Source organism: Trichechus manatus, unplaced genomic scaffold (assembly GCF_000243295.1).
Source record: "Trichechus manatus latirostris isolate Lorelei unplaced genomic scaffold, TriManLat1.0 scaffold00127, whole genome shotgun sequence".
In the NCBI taxonomy this organism is placed as follows: domain Eukaryota; kingdom Metazoa; phylum Chordata; class Mammalia; order Sirenia; family Trichechidae; genus Trichechus; species Trichechus manatus.
In genome coordinates, this window is record NW_004444063.1 from 2,473,242 (window position 1) to 2,497,694 (window position 24,453).

At 43.6% G+C, this 24,453-nt stretch overlaps 1 protein-coding gene across 1 annotated transcript in view; it reads right to left on the reverse strand.

Annotated features, from left to right (window-relative positions):
- The window catches only part of SLC25A48 (solute carrier family 25 member 48), a 74,024-nt gene that overhangs the window by 7,684 nt on the left and 41,887 nt on the right, over positions 1 to 24,453 (reverse strand). The window contains exons 5-6 of the mRNA XM_004384765.2: positions 3,931 to 4,188; positions 288 to 421 (exon numbers count right to left, since the gene is read on the reverse strand). Coding sequence (XP_004384822.1) covers positions 288 to 421; positions 3,931 to 4,188 — 392 coding nt within the window. The remainder of the gene's footprint in view (positions 1 to 287; positions 422 to 3,930; positions 4,189 to 24,453) is intronic.

The window sequence follows — 24,453 nt, forward strand, 5'->3', positions numbered from 1 at the left end:
TCCAGGACCTGGTTCTGCCATGCAGCAGCTGTGTGACCCCAGGCAGGTTACTAGTCTTCTCTGACTCTCTGTGAGTTGGGCACACACATACTGCTTCTACCTGCCTGGGGTGGGGTTAGACAGGTAACACACATGAGGGTCTTGTTGCAGTGCCCACTTGTAGTGTTAGAAAATGATAACCGTCACCCCCTTGGTTTCTGGATTCCCTTCTCTATCATCTCACACTCCCCCAAATGTCTGAACCACCTTCCAGGGACTGGACCCCGCATGCCTGCTGTGGAGCTTACTTTAAGACCTTCCTTTCGGTAACTCTGGGAGATACAGTCCAGGACACCTTTGTATTTGCTGACATAAACCCCGTCAGCCTGGAGTCGACTTTTCACAACATCCATAGGAGTGGCTGTCCCCCAAGAAATTGCTCCTGTAAAAAGAGAGAGAGAGACAAACAGGGGTCAGAGACTGGACTCAGGGTTAGGACCTGGGAAGGCTGGGTCCTGATTCTCCCTCCACCATTTGCTGTAGGACTTGCATAAGTCTCTGGCCTCCTCTAAGCCTTGGGCCCCTCATCTGTACGATGGAGCGGCGGTACCTAGCTTCTTGTGGTTGTGAGGGCCACACGGATGATGCACATAAAGCATCTAGCACAGTGGCAGGTACACAGCCAGTGCTCAATAAGTGGCAGCTTTGATCAGCAGTTTTTACTGTAGAAACAATACACCCCTCCCCCCACTGCTATCAAGTCAATTCTGACTCATAGCGACCCTATAGGACAGAGTAGAACTGCCCCATAGGGTTTCCAAGGCTGTAATCTTTATGGAAGCAGACTGCCACATCTTTCTCCTGAGGAGCAGATGGTGAGCTGGAACTGCTGACCCTCCGATCAGCAGCTGAGCACTTATCCACTGAGCCACCAGGGCTCCTTTGAAACACTAACAGGCCCCACAAATACTTTGTGGCACCATTGCCAGGAGAGAGAGCCTGAGGCTGAAGATTTGCGGCTCTCCAGAGGCAGGATTTACTCTGAACACAAAAAAGCTAAACAAATATTTGCAGATAGGCTGCATGCCAAGGAAGGGCCAGCCAGACTGTAAAAAGAGCAAAGGCAGATCTTTAAACATCTCTTTTCCAGATTATGGGATAGAAGCCTTCGGACCATGTGCCACTGGGTCAGCCTCACAGGACAAGCTCAGGTGCTGTAGTTCGGAAACTTTTGTGACTTTAATGGACTCTAGGAAAACAGCACCAGGTTATTGTGTAAACACACAAATTGACACATTCTTGGGTTGGGAGAGAAAAACAAACTGATGCCAAAGTCCAGGGCAGCTGGTTTGCTAGGTTTTGTAATTACTGCCCAGGGGTGCCCAAAGGAGACCTCAGCCTGCCCTGGGCCCTCTGCCCATCCCAGCCTCCAGCCCTCTCGGACTTCTGCCCACGGCCCGCTGGGAGGCCCTCTTCTCCTCAACACCCTTATCTGCAGGGATAAGGGACCACTTCCCCACGAGTCGGCTCAAGTGCTACCCTGATATGTTCCCCTGTCCCCGAAGCCATGGGTGAGGGCACCTCAAATGAGATCTGCCTGCCTGGCCACCCACACCTGCTCTCAGCAGACATGAGAGCAGACGGCAGCCTTGTTTGTCGTCCCACCCACAAGTACTCATGGAGCACTCACTATGAGCCAAGCACCATCCAGGCTTCAGAAACCTGGGGGCAGAGCAAGAACACTGCTGGTTAGCGGTAAACATGTGGACCTTGTTATGTGTTTATTAGGAGTTTAAAACACAGCTGAAGAGGAAGAGGAGAAGGAGGAGGACTAACAATATCGATTTTCTTCTCTCTACTGTAGCTTTCCAATCAGCATCAAACACACTATGATATCAGCCTGCTTAAAAAGCAATTCTCTCTTGATGTCCAGCTCCCCTTCCAGCTAGAGCTCATTTCCCTGTTCCCATTACAGCAAAATCATGCAGGAGTTTTCGTACACTTGGTTTCTCCAATTCCTTTCACCTGCATGAAGGGAATGGGATCCCGCATCCCACTCGACATCGCCCCTAGGATGTCTAACTGGCATTCTCACTTGATTCTGTTTCAATCAGATTTTCATATCCTTCTCTCCGCCAAAATGACTTTTGTCAAAGTCCTTGCAAACTCCACATTCTAAATACAATGGTCAATTTTGTCATCGCTCACCTTACTTGGCCTCTCAACCATTTGTCATGGTTGAGCTCTTCCTACTCCTTCACATGGCTCGAGGACACCTCACTCACTCCTTCCTTCCTTCCTTCTTCCCTCCCTCCTTTCTTCCTTTCTCTCTGCCCACTCCTTCTCACTCATCATCTGCCCCTTTGTGGGGCCTTATCATCTCCCCATCTCTAAAGGCTGTAGTGCTCCAGAGCTCTGTCCTTGACCCTGTCTGCCTCTTCTCCTAGGTGATCTCCCCAGTCTCGTGACTCTAAATACCACCTTTATGCTGACGGCTCCCAAACACACGTCTCCAGCCCAGGCTCCTCCGCTGAGCTCCAGGATTCTGCATCCCACTCAGCATCTCCCCTGGGATGTCTAACTGGCATCTCAAACACATGTGGCCCAGACCAGCTGCCCACTGGCTCCTCCCCATGCAGCCCCATCTCTGTTAATGGAAATCCGTCTTTCCAGTTTCTCAGGCCAAAATTTTTGGAAGCATCCTTGACTCCTCTTTTTCTTTCAAATTTCACATACAGTCCTTTAGAAAATCCCGCTGACTCTACCTTCAAAATGCACCTAGTGCTTTTCACCACATCCACGGAAAGATACTTCCTGGGTCCGAGCCCCCAACATCTCTTGCTTTGATTACTGAAATAACTTTCTACCTGGTGTTTCTTGTGCTTCTAACATCGACTCTCCTCACAGCAGCCAGAGTAATCCTCTAACAACACAAATCCTAAAATCACAAATCACTCCCCTACTCAAAGCCCTGCAGTACCTCTTATTTTATTTAGGGTAGAAATCAACGTCCTTGCAATGCTTTTCAAGGCCCTTCATGACCTGGTTCCCTGCTACCTTGCTGATCTCCTTTTCTGCTCCTCTCCTCTCATTCATTCCGCTACAGCTGCTCTGAACTCTTTGCTGCAACTTGAATATGCCAGGCACTCTCCTCACCACAGGGCCTTTGCACTTGCTATTCCTGCTGCCTGGATAATCTTCAAGTTTGTAAACAAATGGTATCTTAGGGAGGCCTCTACATATTTTTTGAATGAATAGATGAATAAATTTATTCCATATTTATTATGATCCAGGCACTTGATCATACACAGCCTTTTTGAATTCTCACAACAACCCTACCACACAGCTAATAATATGCTCCATTTTACTGATGAGGAAACTAACATACAGGGAGGTTAAGCAGCCAGCCCAGGGTCAGAAAACAAATCCATGTGGATTTGAACTTGGATCTTTCTGACTGCAGAGCCTCATTATCCTGTCTGCACTAGCAGTGTGACCTTGGATTAGTTACTTAAACTCTCTGAACTTTAGTTTCTTTATTTGAAAAAAAGAAGAGATTGATTCCTACCTTATAGGACTAACAAAATCCTTACACTAGAAAGGTTTACGGTGAGCAGATATTCAAAAAAGGTGAATCATGATTTCCTTATCAAAGCTCAGTAATGCCTGACACAGATTAAGTGCTCAAAATATATCTAGTGACTGAAAGTTGGGTGAGCCCAAATAAGTACTTGCCATTTCCCTTGCCAGAAGGAAGGGAATGGGGAAATGTGGGGGAACATTCCCCATTCCCAGCCCCTTACCTGCCTGACAGGCCTGGCACACAGAACTGTTGAGTGAGTGGCCAGGTGAGTCCTGCCCTCCCCAGGGCTGGGAAGGGTATGGCAGACTCCTAGGCTGTCCCACTGCAGTAGCTGGTGTGGCAATGGGCTCCAGCCCTGCTGCCCTTACCTGCCATGCCTCCCGCCAGCCACACAGCACAGGGGCTGGGGCCCGCACAGGCCTCAGGTGTGATCCACTCGTTCAGGAACACATAGGGGATGAAGTAGAGGCAATAGCCTGGGACGTCCCTCAGCAGCATGGCGCCGGCACCCCGGTACAGGCCTCCCAGGCCCTCACTCCGCACAATCGTTGCCATGCAGTGCACAGGCCCGTGATAGGCTGGCTGCTCCCCCAGAGCCACTGCCCTGGGCTTCAAATGGAGATTGGCTGCAAAGACAAAGGAAGAAGATAGCAAATGACCCAGGGGGCAAAAGACTGGCCATTCCCTGGCCCTGGACCCAGTCTCTGCCATTGATAGTTCTAACTCACGTGACTTACCGGTTTTCAGCAAACCCTCTGACCTCTTTGGCACCTCATACCAGGACTCTGAAGTCATCACAAGGATCCCCTGCCAACATACACAGCCAGATTGGAGCTAATCCTGGCCAGGTGATAACACACACTTACCTTAGGATTCTCAGTGGTTTCTGGCCAACCTGCACTATGTCTTTTTTTGCTGCTGTGCTGCAGACTGCCTAGGAACAAGTACATCAAACTAGGCCAAGCTCCTCTATTTTTTTGAAGAAGAGGCTGTAAAATCAAATAATCTGCATGCATGTGCATCCATGTGTGCGCATGTGTGCATGTGGTGCGATGAATTGCTTAACATGGCCCTTCTAGTCGTGGTCTTTGTGACTCACACACAATGATTGAGTGGGACTATGTAAATAAGGTATATGCAACCTGTGATGGTTGGGGTTATGTGTTAACTTGATTAGGCCATGATTCCCACTATTGTAAGGTTGTCCTCCATTTTATGATCTGATGTAATTATCCTCCATTTTATATGTTGTAAATCCTAAACTCTATATGTTAATGAGGCAGGATTAGTGTAGGGTGTATCTTGAGTCAGAGCCTTGCAGGAGGAGGTGTGGCCCGCATCCAAGGTATACATGTGGGTACTCTGGTGGGGCTCTCTTTCTCTCTGCATTTGAATGCTGCCTCTGGTTCATCACTGTCTGACTTCCGGTTCTTGGGACTTAACCCAGGGACCTGCTGTCTGACCTACCAATTCTGGGATTCACCAGCTTCTGCAGCCCTATGGGCTGGCGGCCTATCAGCTGACCCGATTCACCAGCATTCTGTGGTCTGACCTGCCTGCTTGGGTTTGTCAGCCCCTGCAGCCATGTGGGATGAGAGAAGCCTATGCCTGACCCACGGATTTGGGACTTGCCAGCCTCCACAACCGCATGTGCTGTTTCCTTGATATTGTTTGCGAGTTCTGTGAGACGTTTCAGCAAATTCTGGAACCCAAAGATGAGAGGGAGAGTACTGAGGGGAGGAGGGGAGGAGGGGAGGAGGAGTAGTTGATGTTAGAGATGATGGAGTGGGACAGCAGTTTGGAAAAGATGGACATTTGGGGCATCTTTAACCTCCACCTCATAGGAACCAGCTTTGTGCTGATCCTTAGGAAATAAATTATTCATTTAGTGTAAGTGTGTACAGTGTGGCAAAAAAGTATATAAGATTTGGAGTCAAACTGTCCTGATTTCAAATCCCAGTTCCACCACTTACAAATGTTTTGACCTTGGCAGGCCACTTTTTTTAGCCTCTGTTTCCTTATCTTTAGAAAGGGGACAGGCTGTTGTGAGTCTAAATAAGGTAATGCACGTCAAGTGCTCAGCATGGTTCTTGGAACGTTGTAGAGGCGTAGTAAGTAATCGTCAGGGTTATTGTTACAAGGTGGTTAACACAAATCCTCTGCAGGACCCATTGGCTGGAGGGCTGGGCATATTCTCACTGGCTCACTTCAACCCTGGCCAGCTTATAGGGTAGCATCGGGACCTGCTGTCTACTTGCCTGACCTCCATGGGTCTACAGGTAGTCCCCGACTTATGACATATTCGAGTTACAACGAACCATGCTTCCATCAACCATTTTTTTTTTTTGGTACATCTTATCGTTAGTAATATGTACTACATTGTACTATATACAATGTTGCAGCACGTAACTTGCTGATGTTATCATTCTCAGATGTTCACTTGCAGATGTTCAATTTTATATTTACTGTTCAAAACACTGCCGTATAGCAGGCTATGGCCCGGTCCACAATGATGTCAGTGTCAGGAGTTGTGACACATAGAAAGTTGGGCAATGTTCAACTCTAACGATGGCCGCTACAACTCTGACTTCATTGTTAGGACACTGATGCCGACTTCAGTGTAGACCAGGCCTATATCATGATCTTATTTAGCATTTCCTGCCATAAGAAACAACAGTTGCTAATTTGAAGCTGAGTTATTCAGGTTTCTCTAACTGTAACACCTGCACTGTTTATACCCCCAACAATATGTCTAGCAGAAGAAGTCCTGCCACTGAAAGTTCTAATCCAGAAAAGAAGGCGAGGAAGGATCTAGACATGGACATAAAGATGAAGATCACTAAGCCCTATAGTAATGGAAAGAATGTCAGCAAAATAGCAGGTGAGGAAGGATCGTCTCATCTACCATTTTGACAATCATGAAAGATAATAGATTTGGGACGCAGCTAAAGAAATGATTGGCATAAAATCGACAATTGTAACAAAGAAGAGGCAAGGGCCAATCCATGAGATGGAGAAATTGTTGATGTTTTGGATAGAAGACCAAGTCCAAAAGAGGATTCCTTTGAGCTTACCGACGATTCAAAGGAAAGCATGCAGGCTTTTTGAAAACCTGAAGGAACAGCAAGGAGAAGACTACCACAGGTATTTTAATGAAAGCAAGGGCTGGTTTCATCACTTCAAACGCAGATTCGGCTTACATAACATGCGTATAACCGGAGAAGCAGAAAGTGCCGATGCTGAAGCTGCTGAAAAATTCAGTGATGAACTGGACCAGATAATATAAGATGAAGACTATCTACCAGAGAAAGGAAAGAAATTGTTAAAAAAATTTACAGTGAAAGGATTAGCTGAAGTTTTTTCTAAGCCAAATCAAGGACTTCAGTTGCTTGAAAACATGGACCCAAACGCTGATTGCTTTGCTAAAGTTGCTAGGCAGATTCAGGAGGCAGTGAGATGATACCACGAAATAAATGAAGAAAGAAAAAAAAGGACCATACAGAAAATGCTCACTGACTTTCTGACTAGAAACGCCATCCCCAATCCCAGGGATATTCCAGATCGTCCAGAACCTTTCTCAAGTGCAGTTATTACCGCAACTGACAAAATTGCAACGTTATGCAACTCTTCTACATTGTCAGAGTAAATTTTTATGATTTGTGTGTTTTTTTAAATGTGTATATACCGAAATATATCTGTAAGTTTATATGTAATGTTTCTACCCTCAAAGACAAATAAAGGTTGGATTTATAAAGACATCGATAATAAAAGGCAATAATAATGAAAACTAAAAAAAATGATGTATTCGACTTATGTCAGAACCAACTTACGACGGAGTCATAGGAATGAAACCCATCATAAGTCGGGGACTCCCTGTGTGCTGACAGCTTCTTCCAAGGTCACAGTCCCCAGCAGAGACTTCCTCTCTCTCCTACTTAGTCTTCCACTTGCTGCCCCTTGCCTTCCTCTCAGACTCTCTCTTCTTCTCCATTTCCCACCTTTTAGTACCACTTTGACTCATGGCCAGAGGAACTTTCCAGCTCCAGTGCAGAAAGAGTAGACTCTTGTTCTCCACTCTCCCTTCTCGGAGGATTGCTATGGCATGCCGAGGAAAGAAACAGAATGAAGTTTGGCTGTGACCACAAGCCTGTTTTGCCGCCCAAGTTTAACTCCCCATACACAGTGTCTCCGTTTGGTTTTACACATGCTGGCAAAGAGGCAGGTCACTTTCATTACATGGTTGAACTTCTGAATCCCCCAAATAGCCCCATCTTTATCATATAAAAGATTAAGATAAGACACTTAGCTTCATGACTCCACAGTCCAAACTGGAGATTTGGCCATAAAGTGCAACCTGTACTTTCACCCATCCCAGAAAGTAGGTGAGGTCCAGGGAGAGGTTTCTATTTGCCCAGGAAGTGTGCTTGAACAAACTCTTTTCTCCTGTGAAGTGGCTGGTGGGTTTGAACTGCTGACCTTTTGGTTAACAGCCAAACACTTAACCATCTGTGTGTGGTAAAGAGAGCAAATCACTGCCATCCATGTTGGACCAAACATAGCATGGGCAAGAGACTGAGTCCCAGTCACTTCTTCCTCAGTGGATCCCACAGGTGATGTGTAGGGGTGGTGAGCACTTCTGGGGAGTGAGATCAGATGCTGTGGCCTTTCTAAAGTCCACCATGAGGTCAGCAGACACTGCGTCCTCTCCCATGCCCGCTATCACTCTGGTCATATATATTAATATGTTATCTATTAAACATGCCTTGGGTCATCCTGAAATTTTGCCATTGGACATAATAGATGGCACTTGTCTGTGCTACGTTCATGTCCACGTAACAGTGACCTGACCCAGGAGTCAAGGTTTTCATGAATCAGCTATGCGTATGAGGCTTTCAGGAGTTACTGATTGAAGGCGAGTGTCCTGATAAAATCCTGCTTGTTCGGATGTGCAGATGTTGGAAAAACACATGCCAAACCTCAAACTGGCCTTGTCAACAAGAACCAAACCTGTACTTTCCTTTCCTTTCCTCTCAGCGCAAGCAATAAGGAAATTCTCTGTCATTCTCCCAGGTTTGTAACATAAGCAATTTAGCTTTTTTATTGCTGGAGAATTGCCCATTTATTACTATTAAGGCAATAGAATTGTCATAGTGACCACCATCATCTGGAACACTGACACCCATCTGAGCTGGGTGCCAGGGCCTTCTTCTGGATGCAGGTTTATACAGTGAAGTGCTTTAAACTTATTCCGGCTCTCTTAGTCCAAATATATTGTTTTAATCTTTTTTTTCTTGGAAGTAAATTCAAACTTGCAAAACAGCATGATAAAAAATAGTACATAGAACATTTGTATATGCTTTCCCCAGATACATTGATTGTTAACATTTTACCTCATTTGCTTTATTATTTGTGTGTTCTCTCTCTCCCTCCATTCTCTTCCTTCTCACTCAATTATGTGTGTGAAATTAGGCTGGATAGATGTCATTGTACCAACGCGTAAACTTTGTACCACTTTCATTTCCAAGTAACAGTGACCTGCCCCAGGAGGAGTCAAAGTTTTCATGAATCATCTATGGGTATGATGAGGCTTTCAGGAGTTACTGATTGAAGGAGAGTGTCCTGATAAAATCCTGCTTGTTTAGATGTGCAGATGTTGGAAAAACACTTGCTAAACATTGAACCAACTTTGTCAACCACAAGAACCAAATAAGAATTAAACCCGTACAGGTAGTCCCTGACTTATGATGGGGTTCCATTTCCATGACCCCATCATAAATTGGTGTTGTGGATTGAATTGTGTCCCTCCAAAATGTGTATTAACTTGGCTAGGTCATAATTTCCAGTATTGTGTGATTGTCCACCATTTTGTCATCTGATATGATTTTCCTATGTGTTGTAAATCTTACCTCTATGATGTCAATTAGGCAGGATGACAGGCAGTTATGTTAATGAAGCAGAACTCACTCTACAAGATTAGGTTGTGTCTTGAGTCAATCTCTTTTGAGATATAAAAGAGAGAAGTGAGCAGAGAGAAAGACCTCATACCACCAAGAAAGTAGTGCCAGGAGCAGAGTGTGTCCTCTAGACCTGGGGTCTCTGTGATGACAAGTTCCTAGACCAGGGGAAAATTGATGACAAGGACCTTCCCACAGAACTGACAGAGAGAGAAAGGCTTCCTCAGAGCTGGCACCCTGAATTTGGACTTCTAGCCTCTTAAACTGTGAGAGAATAAATTTCTCTTTGTTAAAGCTGTCCACTTGTGTATTTCTGCTATAGCAGCCCTACTAACTAACACAGTTGGTTATGATGTAAGTCAAATACCTCGTTTTGGTCTTTTTTTTTTTTTTTTAGTTTTCATTATTATTGCCTTTTATTATCAATATCTTTATAAATCTAATCTTTTTTTGTCTTTGGGGGTTGACACGAGAATGATAACATTTGTAAATTACACACTGCAACATTGTATGTAGTGCATATTACTAACGGTAAGATGTACCCAAAAAAGCCAATAAAAATGGATAGTTGTAAGTGCAGTTCATCCTAACTCGAATACATCATAAGTCCGGGACTACTTGTACTTGTTTTTGTTTTTCTTCTGAGGGTAAGCACAAAGGAAATTCTTTTGCATGCACACATAATTTTTTTCCACACATAATTTTATTTTATGAATAATTTGAGGGTCAATTGCACACATCATGGTCCTTTACCATATGGCCATGAAGTGTGTCTATGACCACAAACCTATTTGCCACCTAGGTGTAATTCCCCACCCAGTGTGTACATACTTCAGTATGTATTTTCTAAGGATAGGGATATTATTTTACATAAGCACAGCACAGTTATCAGTTTCATTAATCGACATTGACAATGTTTTTATCTAATCTACTGTAGAATCAAATTATTTGATCTCATCATGTCCTTTACAGAATTTTCCTCTCCAGGACAGGATCCAGTCTAGAGTCATGTACTGCATTTAGTTGTCATGTCTCTTTAGCGTCCTTTAATCTGGCACATTTCCACTGCTCCCCTTCTTGTTCCTATAACTTTCCTCATTTTGGGTTTGTCTGATGGATCATTCTCAAGAGCCCCTGGTCTTCTCTTCTTCTGGTCTCCTACACTCATTTTTGTCAGCTTGTTTTTTAATTGAGGTATAATTTGCACGCAATAAAATGTGTAGCTCTTAGGTGTACAGATGGTTAGTTTTAACAATTGCACGCACCAGTATAATCACACCGTACAGAGAAAATGGTCACAGGCCACTTAGGCAGAACAAAGAGTCCACAGCCCACCTAGCCCCTCCTGCTTTTCAAGGTAAAAGAACTTGGTGATATCAATAAAGTGTCACTTATTGAGAAGCAAATCTTTTCTTTTGGGCAATGGCTGTTAAGGGTCCATTTGCATTAGAAATAGTGTTGTGGGTGATTCATATTGGGACCACAAAGCAGCACATCATAAAGTTTTTTTTATCATTACAATTCTTGGCCAAAATATGCCTGATATAACAATCCATCAAAACAACACCATTGGTTAGCCAAAAAGCCACAAATACCTAAAATGATGATGATGGATCTAAACTAATACTTATTTTTAATTGAACAGCAATAGGAGGAGAAATGGAAACCAATGACCGGCTCAAAATAACACTGCTAATGAATGAATAATAGTGTTTTCTTCTAGAAAACAGCAGAAATTCTTACCAGTTATTCATGCATGGCCAGAGGGCGCTCTGTGGCATGGCCGGGGGGCGTGGCATCCAGGCGCGTGGCAGCTAGACTTCTTAGGGAAGTTGTTCTTGTTGTTAGTTGGCGTCCAGTGGTCTCTGACACATGAGGACCTTATGTACCATATTTTCTGCAGATAACGTGCGCATTACACGTTTTTGCCAACCGCGCAACCCTCTCCTGCGCTATTTTCGTAGGCGAGCTATGCTGCACCTTATATGTGTGTGGGCACATTATTTGCTAAAAAAATACAGCGTAACAGAACGAAACTTTGCAAAGTGCTGAATCACAGTTCTTGGCAACTAGCAGTGGACTAATTTTAGTTTATGGAAATCAAATTTTAATAATCCTTAAAAACTGACTTGGGAGGTTACTGGCAAGTAGCTCTTGGTCGTATGCACAACTGAATCTGTGGACTTGCATGTCATTTGCCCAAGGAACCTGAGAAAGGACATGCTGGATCATGACTCAGCTCGCATTGAACTGCCAACTCCCAGCCTACTGCTCCTGAAACTCCAGTGTTTGGTCTTGGGGTGTACATGTGTGTGTGAGGGGACTGACATTAAACATATTTTCTTCTAAAGTGAAATTTATTTAACTTCTCTAATCAGAAATTTTTGTTGTATAATGAGGATAAAAATAAGAATCAAATTTTGATTGGTTTTTACCATGAGTACTTTGCCCTTGAGGCCATTTTGTGGTGCCCTCTCTAAATCAAGGGCTTCTTGCCTTTAACTACGATTGTTGTTGTTTGGTGCTGCCAAGTCGATTCTCACTCATGGTGACCCCTTGTGACAGAGTAGAACTGCCCCATAAGGTTTTCTTGGTTGTAATCTTACTAAACAGATCGCCAAGCCTTTCTCCCTTAGAGCTGCTGGGTAGGTTCGAACCACCAACCTTTCAGTTAATAGCTGAGCACTTAAACATTGCACCACCAAGGCTCCTAGGGATGTCTCAAAAACTCGAGATCTGTGTGATTTTCTTTGTTTTTCTAAATTCAGTTAGGAATAACTTAAGCTCCTGCACCCAGACTGGCAGGTTGTCCTATGTCAATAAAATCGGCCCCCACTCTGCTCCTAACCTTTACCTAGGAGTGAAGGAGGGCCTGCACTATTCTAAAAAGAGCCCCTCCCCTGCCCCTCAGACTTGTCCAGTTCAGTCCCAGCCATTGCTCTTTGGACCAAATGCTGTGCCTACCAGGCACTGCTGCTCTGCTTGAAGCGGCCAGCACCTTGCTAGCTGGCCTCCTGCCTGGGTCAGGAGGCCACTTTGAAGGCAGGTGCTTCTGCAGGGGGGTCTTTGAAGGAGAAAGATTCCAGATTTATCTAGTCCTAACAGGTACCTGCAGGCCCCTGGATGGTGCAATTGGTTAATGCACTCAGTTGCTAACTGAAAGGTTGGAGGTTCGAGTCCACCTAGAGGCACCTCAGAAGAAATGCCTGGCGATCTACTTCCAAAAAACCAGCCATTGAAAACCTTATGGGGCACAGTTCTACTCTGACACACATGGGGTTGCCGTGAGTTGGAATCAACTCAATGGCAACTGGTTAACAAGTACCCATGCAGCCACCCCCATAGGGGACTTTCACCTCGGAGGGACTGAACTGACTCAGACTCAGGGCTGTGGTCCCCACAGATCTGCCACCATTGCCCCTCTCCTCAGAACCTCGGGACCTAGCCATGACAAGCTGCTGTGCCCTTCTCAAGCACAAACACTAAGTAATTTTGTTTCTTTCCCTTCTCAGACAAGGTGGTTCAATCTCTTCAGTGGGCCATGACCTTGGACATGGAACAACCATCTGAAACGTAATTGCTGCTTACTGATCCACCTAGATAAGGAGGCCCAGCCCTCAGGAACTCAGGAGTGGCCAGATCCTGGCCACTCTCTGAAAGGGAACATGCCATTCAGGCCTCCTGTGTGTGTATGTGTATCGGGTGGTAGCGGGGGTGGTGGCTGGGGGTGAAGTGGGGAACATAATGCAATTTCTCAAAAGGTCAGTTTCAACAAAAAATCCTTGATAAATCAGCCATTCACAAAGGCCCTGCTGGTTCCTGGTCAGTGTCGGGCAGGTTTAACAAGTGTTCCCTGGACAAATAGGTCTAAGCCAGTGGTCTCTCAAACTGGAAGTTGGGAGCATGGGGCTATTTCAAGGGACCCAAGAATCCATAAGCATGATGGGTTGACAGAATTCCTAAAATATCTCACACATACATGTATGACCACTTCTTTCATATGTGTAGGTGTTATTGTAAGTAAAATAGCAAAAAATTTCTTGAAGATATTACAAATCCATAGTAGCTTCTTGTCATATGGGTTTTCTTAAATCTGTAGACACTTAAAATACAGCTACTCACTGCTCCTCCAAAGAAAGAAAGAAAAAAGAGAGCTTTTCTGTTTCTTTCTTACTCGAGCCTATCTGAGTGGCTTCTGTTTGACAGGGAGTGTTTTGTGTTTGTGCTGGGCTTAAAGGCCGAGAACAGTCAATACCGATGGCAGTGTTGTCTGGAGAGCCAGAAAAAAACCCCAAAAAACAGCTACTGTTCTATGAGTTGAACCACACGTTATATATTAAAAACGCATCCTAATACCAGAAAAAGCCAAAGGCTGTGCCCTCTATTATAGTCTGCTATTGTTGCTGCTGTTTTCTAACATGTGGTTTTCCCCCTAATCAATGCAGTGAGTTTCCTGATGGTGGGGATCACACACTGTGGCCTGTCCCAGAGCACTGTGACCCCATGCCTGAGCCTCATGTGTGTGTCAACATCCATTCAATGACTATCAGAGCATCCGCTCTGGGCAGGTCTCAGCTCCTAGGCCTCCCAAAGACTCTCACACTCAGCATTAATCAAAGACTGGCTCTGTCTGAGCCTTGTGCCAGAGGCTTTAGATACTCAAAGAAACTCCAAAAACATGGTCCCACCTACAGCAGTGGTCTAAGATGCCTGTGGGGGCATCCCAAAGAGCTCAGTAGCATGAGTCCTCCAGCGGGGTTACTGGCGTAACCTCGTTGGGTTGGGTTTGAGCTGGCTGGTGTGGCCCTCGGTTCACTTCCTCAGGGTATTACCAGCTGGGAAGCTCTTGCCTAGTTCCTGTTTCTAAAGAGTCCAACAGCTTCTTCAAGGGTTCAAGAGGCAGATGGTTTAGTAGAAAGGGCCCTGGACTAGAAGCAGCCCTGGATTTGAGTTCTTGCTCAATGGCTATTTATTGTATAACCCTGTGCAAAGGACTCAACCTTATTGGGCCTCCATTTCCTGATCTATAAAATGGGAAGTATAAGTGGCCTGTCCACCTCATTTGACCTTTGAGGAAAAATGAGAATGTTGATGTTGTTCTTTTCTGTTGTATTTTACTCAAATGAGTGGTGTGCAAATGTGCTTTGCTCAAGACAAATAGCTATCATTCCTATTCTTACTACTCTGTCCTGATGTGACTCCAGATTCTGGAAGTGCTGGATCTGCCAGCCTCAGGCAGCTGTGGCATGCAGCCAAGCCTACTATGGATGACTAGTGATACCCACTCAGGGCCAAGAACTGCCGGTACAGGTGTCAAGTCCAGAAATTAGAACAATGACTTGCTTTTGTGAATTGATTTACAGAAAAGATGAATGTGTCACCAATGGATAACTTGCACAATGGTGTGTTATGCTGCAGCACCTTCATTAATCTCTGTTTGCCATGTGGAGCCACAGTTTGAAAAGGAGCCAGTTGAACTTCTCAGAATCAAAGGTGCATTCTGAACTACATGGCTGTATGCCTGGCCTTTCCCCTCACCTCCTCCCTCCACTCCTGTGCTGCCACTGCTCCAGCTCTCACTTCTGGTTGGCAGCTCACAGCCTGCTTGAGAAGCAGCCTCAGTCTGCATAGTGGTCTGGCTTGTCTTCAGATTTCTGTGCCCCTTGTTATGCTCCAAGAGTTCCTGCCTTTCCATGTAGGCTTTTACAGCATTAGAATGGAGTAACATGTGTCCTTGCAGAGGGCTTACCATCAGTAATCCCTACCCCATCCCGACAAAGTCCTGGAAAATCCCCTGTATCAGAAGACTGCTCATCCTCAAGGCCAGCTTGCCTGGAGAAGAGTGGTTTGCTTGTTAGACACAAACCTTTATGTTAGCAATAAAACTATGCTGCCAAAGAGACAAACTCTGAGTATTTCAGGGCCTCTGAGACACAGCTGATGACCTCCTCAGCTGGGTTTGTCTGAGGATTTGGGGGACCAGAGAAATAGTTTTGCCCCATTTTGCCACCACCTAGATACTTGGACTGAAACAGGATTCATGCTCTGGTGTGTATTTGATGATCTCCCCTGCCCAGATCCACCACTCATCTGTCAGTTTGTCGTACTGTGGTGGCTTGCGTGTTGCTGTGATGTTGGAAGCTATGCCATTGGTTTTTCAAGTACTAGCAGGGTCACTCATGGTGGACAGGGTTCAGAAGAGCTTCCAGACTAAGACAGACTGGGAAGAAGGACATGGCAATCTACTTCTGAAAAAATGACCAGTGGAAACCTTACGAATGGCAATGGAACAGTTTTGATATAGTGCTGGAATATGAGCCCTTCAGGTTGGAAGGCACTCAGAATACAACTGGGGAAGATCTGCCTCCTCAAAGTACAGTTGACTCTAATAATATGGATGGAGTAAAGCTTTCAGGACCTTCATTTGCTGATGTGGCATGACTCAAAATGAGAAGAAACAGCTGCAAACATCCATTAGTAACTGGAATGTGGAATATACAAAATAGGAATCTAGGAAAATTGGAAGTTGTCAAAAATGAAATGGAACACTTGAATATTGATGTGCTAGGCATTAGTGAGATGAAATGGACTGGTACTGGTGATTTTGAATCAGACAATCATATAGTCTACTATGCCGGGAATGACAAATTGAAGAGGAACGGCATCACATTCATTGTCAAAAAGAACACTTCAAGATCTATTCTGAAGTATAATGCTGTCAGTAATAGGATAATATCTATATTCCTGAAAAGAAAACCGTTAATATGATTATTATTCAAATTTATGCACCAATCATTAATGCAAAAATGAAGAAATTGAAAATTTTTACCAACTTCTGCAGTCTGAAACGATCATTCAATCAAGATGCATTGATAATTACTGGTGATTGGAATTTGAAAGCAGGAAACAAAGAAGAAATATCAGTAGTTGGAAAATATGGCCTTGGTGATGATAGAAACGAAGCCAGAGATCGCATGATAGAATTTTGCAAGACCAATGACCCATTCATTGCAAATACCTTTTTACAACAACATAAACAGTGACAGTACAGGTGGACACCACCAGATGGGAAACACACGAATCAAATTGACTACATCTGTGAAAAGGGAGGTGATAGAAGCTCAATATCATCAGTCAGAACAAGGCCAGGGGCCGACTGCAGAACAGACCATCAACTGCTCATATGCAAGTTCAAGTTGAAGCTGAAGAAAATTAAAATAAGTCTGTGAGAACCAAAATATGACCTTGAGTATATCCTACCTGAATTTGTAGACCATCTCAAGAATGGATTGGATGCATTGAACATTAATGACCAGAGACCAGACGAGTTGTGGTATGACATCAAGGACATCATACATGAACAAAGCAAAAGGTCATTAAAAAGACAGGAAAGACCAAAACGGATGTCAGAAAGGCTCTGAAACTTGCTTTTGAACATAGAATAGCTAAAGTGAATAGAAAAAATGATGAAGTAAAAGAGCTGAACAGAAGATGTCAAAGGGTAGCTTGAGAAGACAAAGAAAAGTATTATAATGAAATGTGCAAATACTTGGAGTTAGAAAAACAAAAGGGAAGGACACACTCAGCAGTTCTCAAGGAAAGAACTGAAGAAAAAATTCAAGCCTCGAGATGCAGTATTGAAGGATTCTATGGGCAAAATATTGAACAACACAGGAAACATCAAAAAACGATGGAAGGAACACACAGAGTCACTGTACCAAAAAGAATTGGTGGACATTCAACCATTTCAGGAGGTAGCATGTGATCTAGAACCGATGGTATTAAAGGAAGAAGTCCTAGCTGCACTGAAGGCATTGGTGAAAAACAAGGCCCCAGGAATCGAGGAAATACCAACTGAGACTTTTCAACAAAGGGATGCAGCGGGGGAGGTGCTCACTCGTCTATACCAAGAAATTTGGAAGACAGCTACCTGGCCAACTGACTGGAACAGATTCATATTTATGTCCGTTTGAGAGAAAGTGACCCAACAAAATGCAGAAATTATTGACCAATATCATTAATATCATATGCAGTATACTTTTGCTGAAAATAATTCAAAAATGGTTGTAGCAGTACATTGACAGGGAACAGCCAGAAATTCAAGCTGGATTCAGAAGAGGATGTGGAATGAGGGCTATCATTGCTGATGTCAGACGGATCTTGGCTGAAAGCAAAGAATACCAGAAAGATGTTTACCTGTGTCTTATTGACTATGCAAAAGCATTTGACTGGGTGGATCAACAAATTATGGATAACATTCTGAAAAATGGGAATTCCAGAACACTTAACTGTGCTCATACAGAACTGTACATAGACCAAGAGGCAGTCATTCGAACAGAACAAGGGGATACTGTGTGGTTTAAAATCAGGAAAGGCATGCATCCGGGTTGTATCATTTCACCATACTTACTCAATCTGCATGCTGAGCAAATAATCTGAGAAGCTGGACTATATGAAGAAGAACGGGGCATAAGGATTGGAGGAAGATGCATTAACAATCTTCGTTATGCAGATGACAAAAACCTTGCTGGCTGAAAGTGAAAAGAACTTGAAGCACTTACTGATGAAGATCAAAGACCACAGCCTTCAGTATGGATTACACTTCAACATAAAACAAAAATCATCATAACTGGATCAAGAAGCAACATCATGATAAGTAGAGAAAATAACTGAAGATGTCAAGGATTTCATTTTACTTGGATTCACAATCAACACCCATAGAAGCAGCAGTCAAGAAAACAAATGACATATTGCATTGGGCAAATCTGCAGAAGACCCCTTTAAAGTGTTAAAAAGCAAAGATGTCACCTTGAGGACTAAGATGCACTCGGCCCAAACCACTGCATTTTCAATTGCCTTATATGCATGTGAAAGCTGGACAATGTATAAGGAAGAATGAAGAAGAATTTATGCATTTGAATTATAGTTCTGGAGAAGAATACTGCATATAGGCAGCCCCCGGCTTATGAATATCCAACTTATGTACAACCCATAGTTACAAACCAACTCCTGTAAAGCCTATTACGTTCGTAACCCGGAGACTGCTTATATGCTAAGACAAACGTTTGACTAATCGACATTAGCTACGAATCGTACCTAATTGTTATGACTTACATAAACATTCTATTTAAAAACAGACTTAGGAACAGAATTCGTTCGTAACCCAGGGACTGCCTGTATACCATGGACTTCCAGAAGAATGAACAAATCTGTCTTGGAAGAAGTACAGCCAGAATGCTCCTTAGAAATGAGGATGGGGAGACTTCGTCTCACGTACTTTGGACATGTTATCAGGAGGGACCAGTCCCTGGAAAAGGACATCACGCTTTGTAAAGGAGAACCTAAAAAAAATAGACCAAACCCTTTGCCGTCAAATTGATTCTGACTCATAGCGACCCTATAGGACACAGTAGAACTGCCTCATAGAATTTCCAAGGAGTGCCTGGTGGATTTGAACTGCGGACCTTTTGGTTAGCAGCCATAGTACTTAACCACTACACCACCAGGGTTTCCATTGTAAAGCAGAGGGTGAGCGAAAAAGAGGAAGACCCTTAAAAAGATGAATGGACACAGTGGCTGCAGTAATGGGCTCAAGTATAGGAACGATTTGTGAGGGTGATGCAGGACTGCACAGTGTTTTGTTCTGTTGTACATAGGGTCACTCTGAGTTGGAACCGACTTGAAGGCCCCTAACAACAACCACTTGTGCAGATCCACCCCTCAGCTGGCCCTTTATGCTGCTCACCATCCAGTCCAGCTTGTTCCCTCTTGGTGTGTCCAAAAATTAGAACCTTTTCCTTCTTCTCAAACTGGCTATGCTTCTGTCCCCTTTATTCTATTTAGATTATCTTGGACATGGTGAAGCCAGGTTTTCTGATGTGAATTGCCTCTACTTTCTTCCTCTTGCTCTCAAAAATCTCTATTTTCTCTTTCCTTCTGCTTCTCTCCCAACATGGAAAAGAAAGTCTTCTTCCATGTCTCCTCTTTAGTCTGTCCCAACTTCAGTAACTCTCCCTTCCTCACTCTCCTTCATTCTAGTTTGGTGACACTAGTTCTCAGGACTCTGTTTCTGGGGGTGGTGGAGTTGGACGGCCTGAGGTAATTCCCTGTCTCACTGTGTAACAGCTGTGTGAGCATAAACCAAGCCTCAGTTTCCCCACTTGTACAATGGAGCTAATAACAGCATCTATTTCATAGGGTTGTTGTGATGATTAACTAATGGAATATGTGTTAGCACATTACATATGGCACAGCGCTCAATCATTGTCAGCTACAGCTTTTAGAGTCATGATAACACTCTGCTCCTTCCCAGACTCCTTTACTGGGTCTTCTCCTTGCTGTCTATCCTCTTCTTTTTTGTAGCTCTCCTTGGCATTCACATCTAGTGTCAGGACTACTACTGTCACTTCTATGTCTATCACACCCATGTTTATACCTCCATCTCTGACATTTCCAGCTCCAGTCCCACAGGCACCTCACACAACATGAACCAAGCCAGACTCACATGTTCTCACTCAAGTCTGCCCCTCCACCCAGGCTCCAAAGCAGCAGTGGCAGCAGTGACAATAAGCATTTATTGATCACCTACTCTGTGCCAAGCCCAGTCTTACACACTCCATTTGCCATTTAATTCTCTAGGTGAGAAGTCCCACCTCCCTCACAGTCATCCAGCTTTGAAAACTTGGGTCATTTTTGACACTTTAGTCTCTCCTGCTTGCTTCTCATGCTCAGCCTCGTGGTTCTATATCATCGATACCTCTTGAATCTACCACTTCTCTCTGCTCCAAAGCCCACTGCTCTGAGTCAAGGGCTTCCTAGCCTCTCACCTGAACTGCGGTAGCAGCCTCCAATACAACCTACCTGCCTCCACTATTCCCACCAGCTTCGACCTTAGGAAGCTTGAAAGAGAAGAGCAAATAAAATCCAGAGTCATCAGAGGACAAGAAATAATAAAAACTAGAGCAGAAATCAATGAAATTGAAAACAGGAAATAAATTGAAAAAAATCAATGAAACCAAAAGCTGATTCGTTAAAGAGATCAATATAATTGATAAAACTCTAGCCAGGCTAACCAAGAAACAAAGAGGGAAGACACAAATTACTAATGTCACAAATGTTAGAGGGGACCTCACAACTGATTCCATGGGCAATAAAAACATAATGGGTATTTCAAGGGCAGCAAAACTATTCTGCATGATACTATAGTGGTGGATACATGACAGTATGCTGTACAACACAAAGAGTGAACCCTAATATAAACTATGGACTTTAGTTAATAATAATGTATCAATATTGGTTCAACAATTGTAACAAATGTACCACACAAATACAAGATATTAATAAGAGAAACTGCAGGGAGGGAGAAGGGATATATGAGAACTTTTTGTACTTTCTGCACAATTTTTCTATAAACCTAAAACTTCTGTAAAAAATAAAATGTATTAAAAACAAATACAAGAAAACAAACCACACAATGAATTCACATAGGCATAATAGTCAGCCCTTGGCCTCCAGGTGGGCCCGGTGAGACTACGTGGATAGTCAGCACAGAGTTAATGCTGAGTCCTCCTCTGAGTCCCCAAACTCTGCCCTCTTGTTGTGCTGGGACTTTGTGATCTGCACATTAACTAGGCTTTTAATAAAATCATAGGCCTGAAAGCTCCCAGAGAAGGAGGAGTGTCCTTAGCCATTGGCCTCCAGGATTTGTCTTGGCCCAGGCAGCAGACAGCCTGCCAGCCTCACGGAACTGCAGCCTCAATGTCCAGCTCTTGCCCAGCAGGGCGCCGAATGTGACTCATGCCTACACAAAGTGCAATCATAATTTAAAAGGGGAGAGTGCCTTCACAGGTGCATTACTGAGAAGGGCACATCTGACTGAACCCTGGCCAGCCCTCCCTTGCTTGCCAAGTGGCAGAGGCCCCAGAGGAAATCCTCTGTTAAATCGGAAGAGCTTACAGGAGGGATGACTGGCATTTAATATGCAATAGTTATCAGTGCCAAATGGAAATTCCCTGTAACTTCTGCAAGAGCTGGTGCAATTTGGTAAAACATTTCTGGATAATAATGTTACAGTATATGTCAAGAATCTTTAAAATGGGTTTTATGGGTTAATTTGTGCCCCCCAAAAAGATATGTCCAAGTCCTAACCCCTGGTACCTGTGAACGTGACTTTATTTGGAAATAGCACCTTAAATTAACATGAGGTCATACTGGGGTAGGGTGGGCCCTAATCCAATAGGACTAGTGTCCATGTAAGAAGAGAAGAGACACAGAGACAGACAGATGCAGAAGGAATACGGCCATGTGAAGGTGGAGGTAGAAATTGGAGTTAGGCTGCCATGAGAAAAGGAACACCTGGGGTTACCAGAAGCTGGAAGTGACAAGGAAGAGTCTTCCCCTAAGCCTTCGGAGAGCATGGCCCTGCCGCATCTTGGATTTGGTCTTCTCTCCTCCAGGATGGTGAGAGAATGCATTTCTGTTGTTTTAAACCACCAATGGCAGCCACAGAAAACCAATACAACAGTCATAATCTCTGGCCACTTATGACTCAAAGTGCTCATGCAGTTAGGGAAATAACCCCGAGAGAAAGCAGCACTTTAGGGACAAAGTGGCTGATCATATCATTATTTTAAGAGACAGAAAACTATAAACAAACTAAATGTTCAGCAGCAAGAAGATTATTAAATCATAAGTTTAATATTAAAGTTTTTAATGTGCCAGGCTTTCTGCTTAGAGCTTCCGGTATCACACAAATGCAAGATGTTCATAAGAGAAACTGCAGGGGGGGAAAGGGGATAGGTGAGAACTCTTTGTACTTTCTGCACAATTTTTCTATAAACCTAAGACTGCTGTAAAAAATAAAGTGTGTGAAAAACAACTCAGAAGAGGACAAAACACAGAGTGAATACAGTATGGCATCCCACTCCATCCTAGCCACGAAATAGCTACTATTGCTATGTCTACTTTTCAGATAAGTACACTGAGGCTTGGTGGTGACAGGTGAGTCGTTCAGAGTTGCTCAGCTGTAAAACTGAAGTAAAATTAAAGCAGGTATTCTAACTCCAGACACTGAATTCTCAACCACATGATGTTGACCATCTTGATGTGTGTGCATGTGTGTGTATTTGATGGAACATTTCACATCTATTTTAAATATTATACTTCTATTTTAAATAATTTTATGGGCTATTTTAATAATATGAAAAATGTTTCTGTTATAGCATTAAGTTAAAAACGGGATATTAAATTATCTATATACTGTGAATACAAGCTCTTAAAATATTTCATCTATGTACATAGGGCAGCAAAAAGAAACACATCAATGTGTTAACGACGGCTGTGTTTGGGATGACAAGCATTTTCTCCCTATTCTTTCGATGTTCTATATTTTGTGAATTTTAAAATCAATCTTTTTCATGAAAACTCAATGTTTAAAAACCATAGCTAATAGGATTTTAAGTTGGTACAGCCATTGTGGAAAACAGTTTGGTGGTTGCCCAAAAAGTTGAACTACCATATAACCCAGCAATTCCACTCCAAAAAGACCCAAAAGCAGTGACGCGAGCAGACACATGCATGCCAATGTTCACTGCAGCACTGTTCACAATAGCCAAAAGGTGGAAACAACTGGAATGTCCATCAACTGATGAATGGATAACAAAACATGGTACATACATACAATGGAATATTACTCAGCCAGTAGGAGAACAGAAGTCTTGACACATGCTTTTGCCAGTAGAGTAAAACCTGCAAAAGCTGGAACCTGGGTAAGGCAGAAACCTGTCAGAGAAGGAAAACTCAAATATTTTCCATGAATGGAGAGCAATAGAAAAGTGGTAAGATTACATGCTGTTGAAGGCAGAAAACTTGTAAGACTCGGAAACACAAGTTCTGGCTCTCACAGGTTTCACTGTACTTGCAATGGAATATTACTCAGCTATAAAAAGGAAAGATGTCGTGATGTATGCCACAACATGGATGAGCCTAGAGGACACTATGCTGAACAAGATAAGTCAGACACCAAAGGACAAGTACTGTGTGATATCACTTATATGAAATAAGCAAATGTATAGAAACCATAAGTAATTAGTAGTTACCAGGGGCAGGAGGGAGGGGAAAAGTGGAGGCTTTTAGTTAGAATGCATTGAATGTATATTTATGGTGGTGGGATAATTTGGAAACAGTGAGAATGGTAGCACAACTTGAAGAATGGAATCAATGTCACTGAGGTGTACATGTACAAATTGATGAAATGTTGTGTTTTGTTGTTCGTATATCACTATAATAAAAAAAAAACATCGGTTACATCTAATGCACAATCATCATGAACTCACTGCTACTATATTTTCAAGTTACCTAACCAGAGGAGCTGGGCTTTCACCTCAGATCGTCACATGCCTCAAAGCAGAGAAGCCGAGGTGCAGTCCTTGCCTGCTTGGTCACAACCCAGGAAGTGGACTGGCAATTCTGTGGTAAAGCTACAAGCCGCAAGCAGTTCCACAGACCCTGCCCGAGGCTGCCTTTTCAGGGCCTGGCCCACAGCAGAGACCATAGCTTGCACTCAACTCCATCACATTCTGTCCAGGACACACAGCTTTGAACTGCAGTGTTTTATTTGTTTTTAATTGATTTACCCGACAATTTCCAATTGAAAATTCTCACAGAAAAATCTAGCTTTCTGCCTTTTCTTAAAAATCAGAAGATCTGACCACATCAGGCCACCTGGCAACAGTCAGCTGGAGCAGAGCTGCGGACACCTTCCTGGACAAGGCACAGCTTGCCGCAGTCTCCACCACTCCCTCTTGCCTCCCAGACACCAAAGCCGACATATTTAGTGAATACTGCTGCTTTTCTAATATCAGAGTTACACGGAAAGTGAAATATGTCCATGTTTCAATCAAAACAGGAAAAACAAAACACATTAGGAGGGTTTCAAGA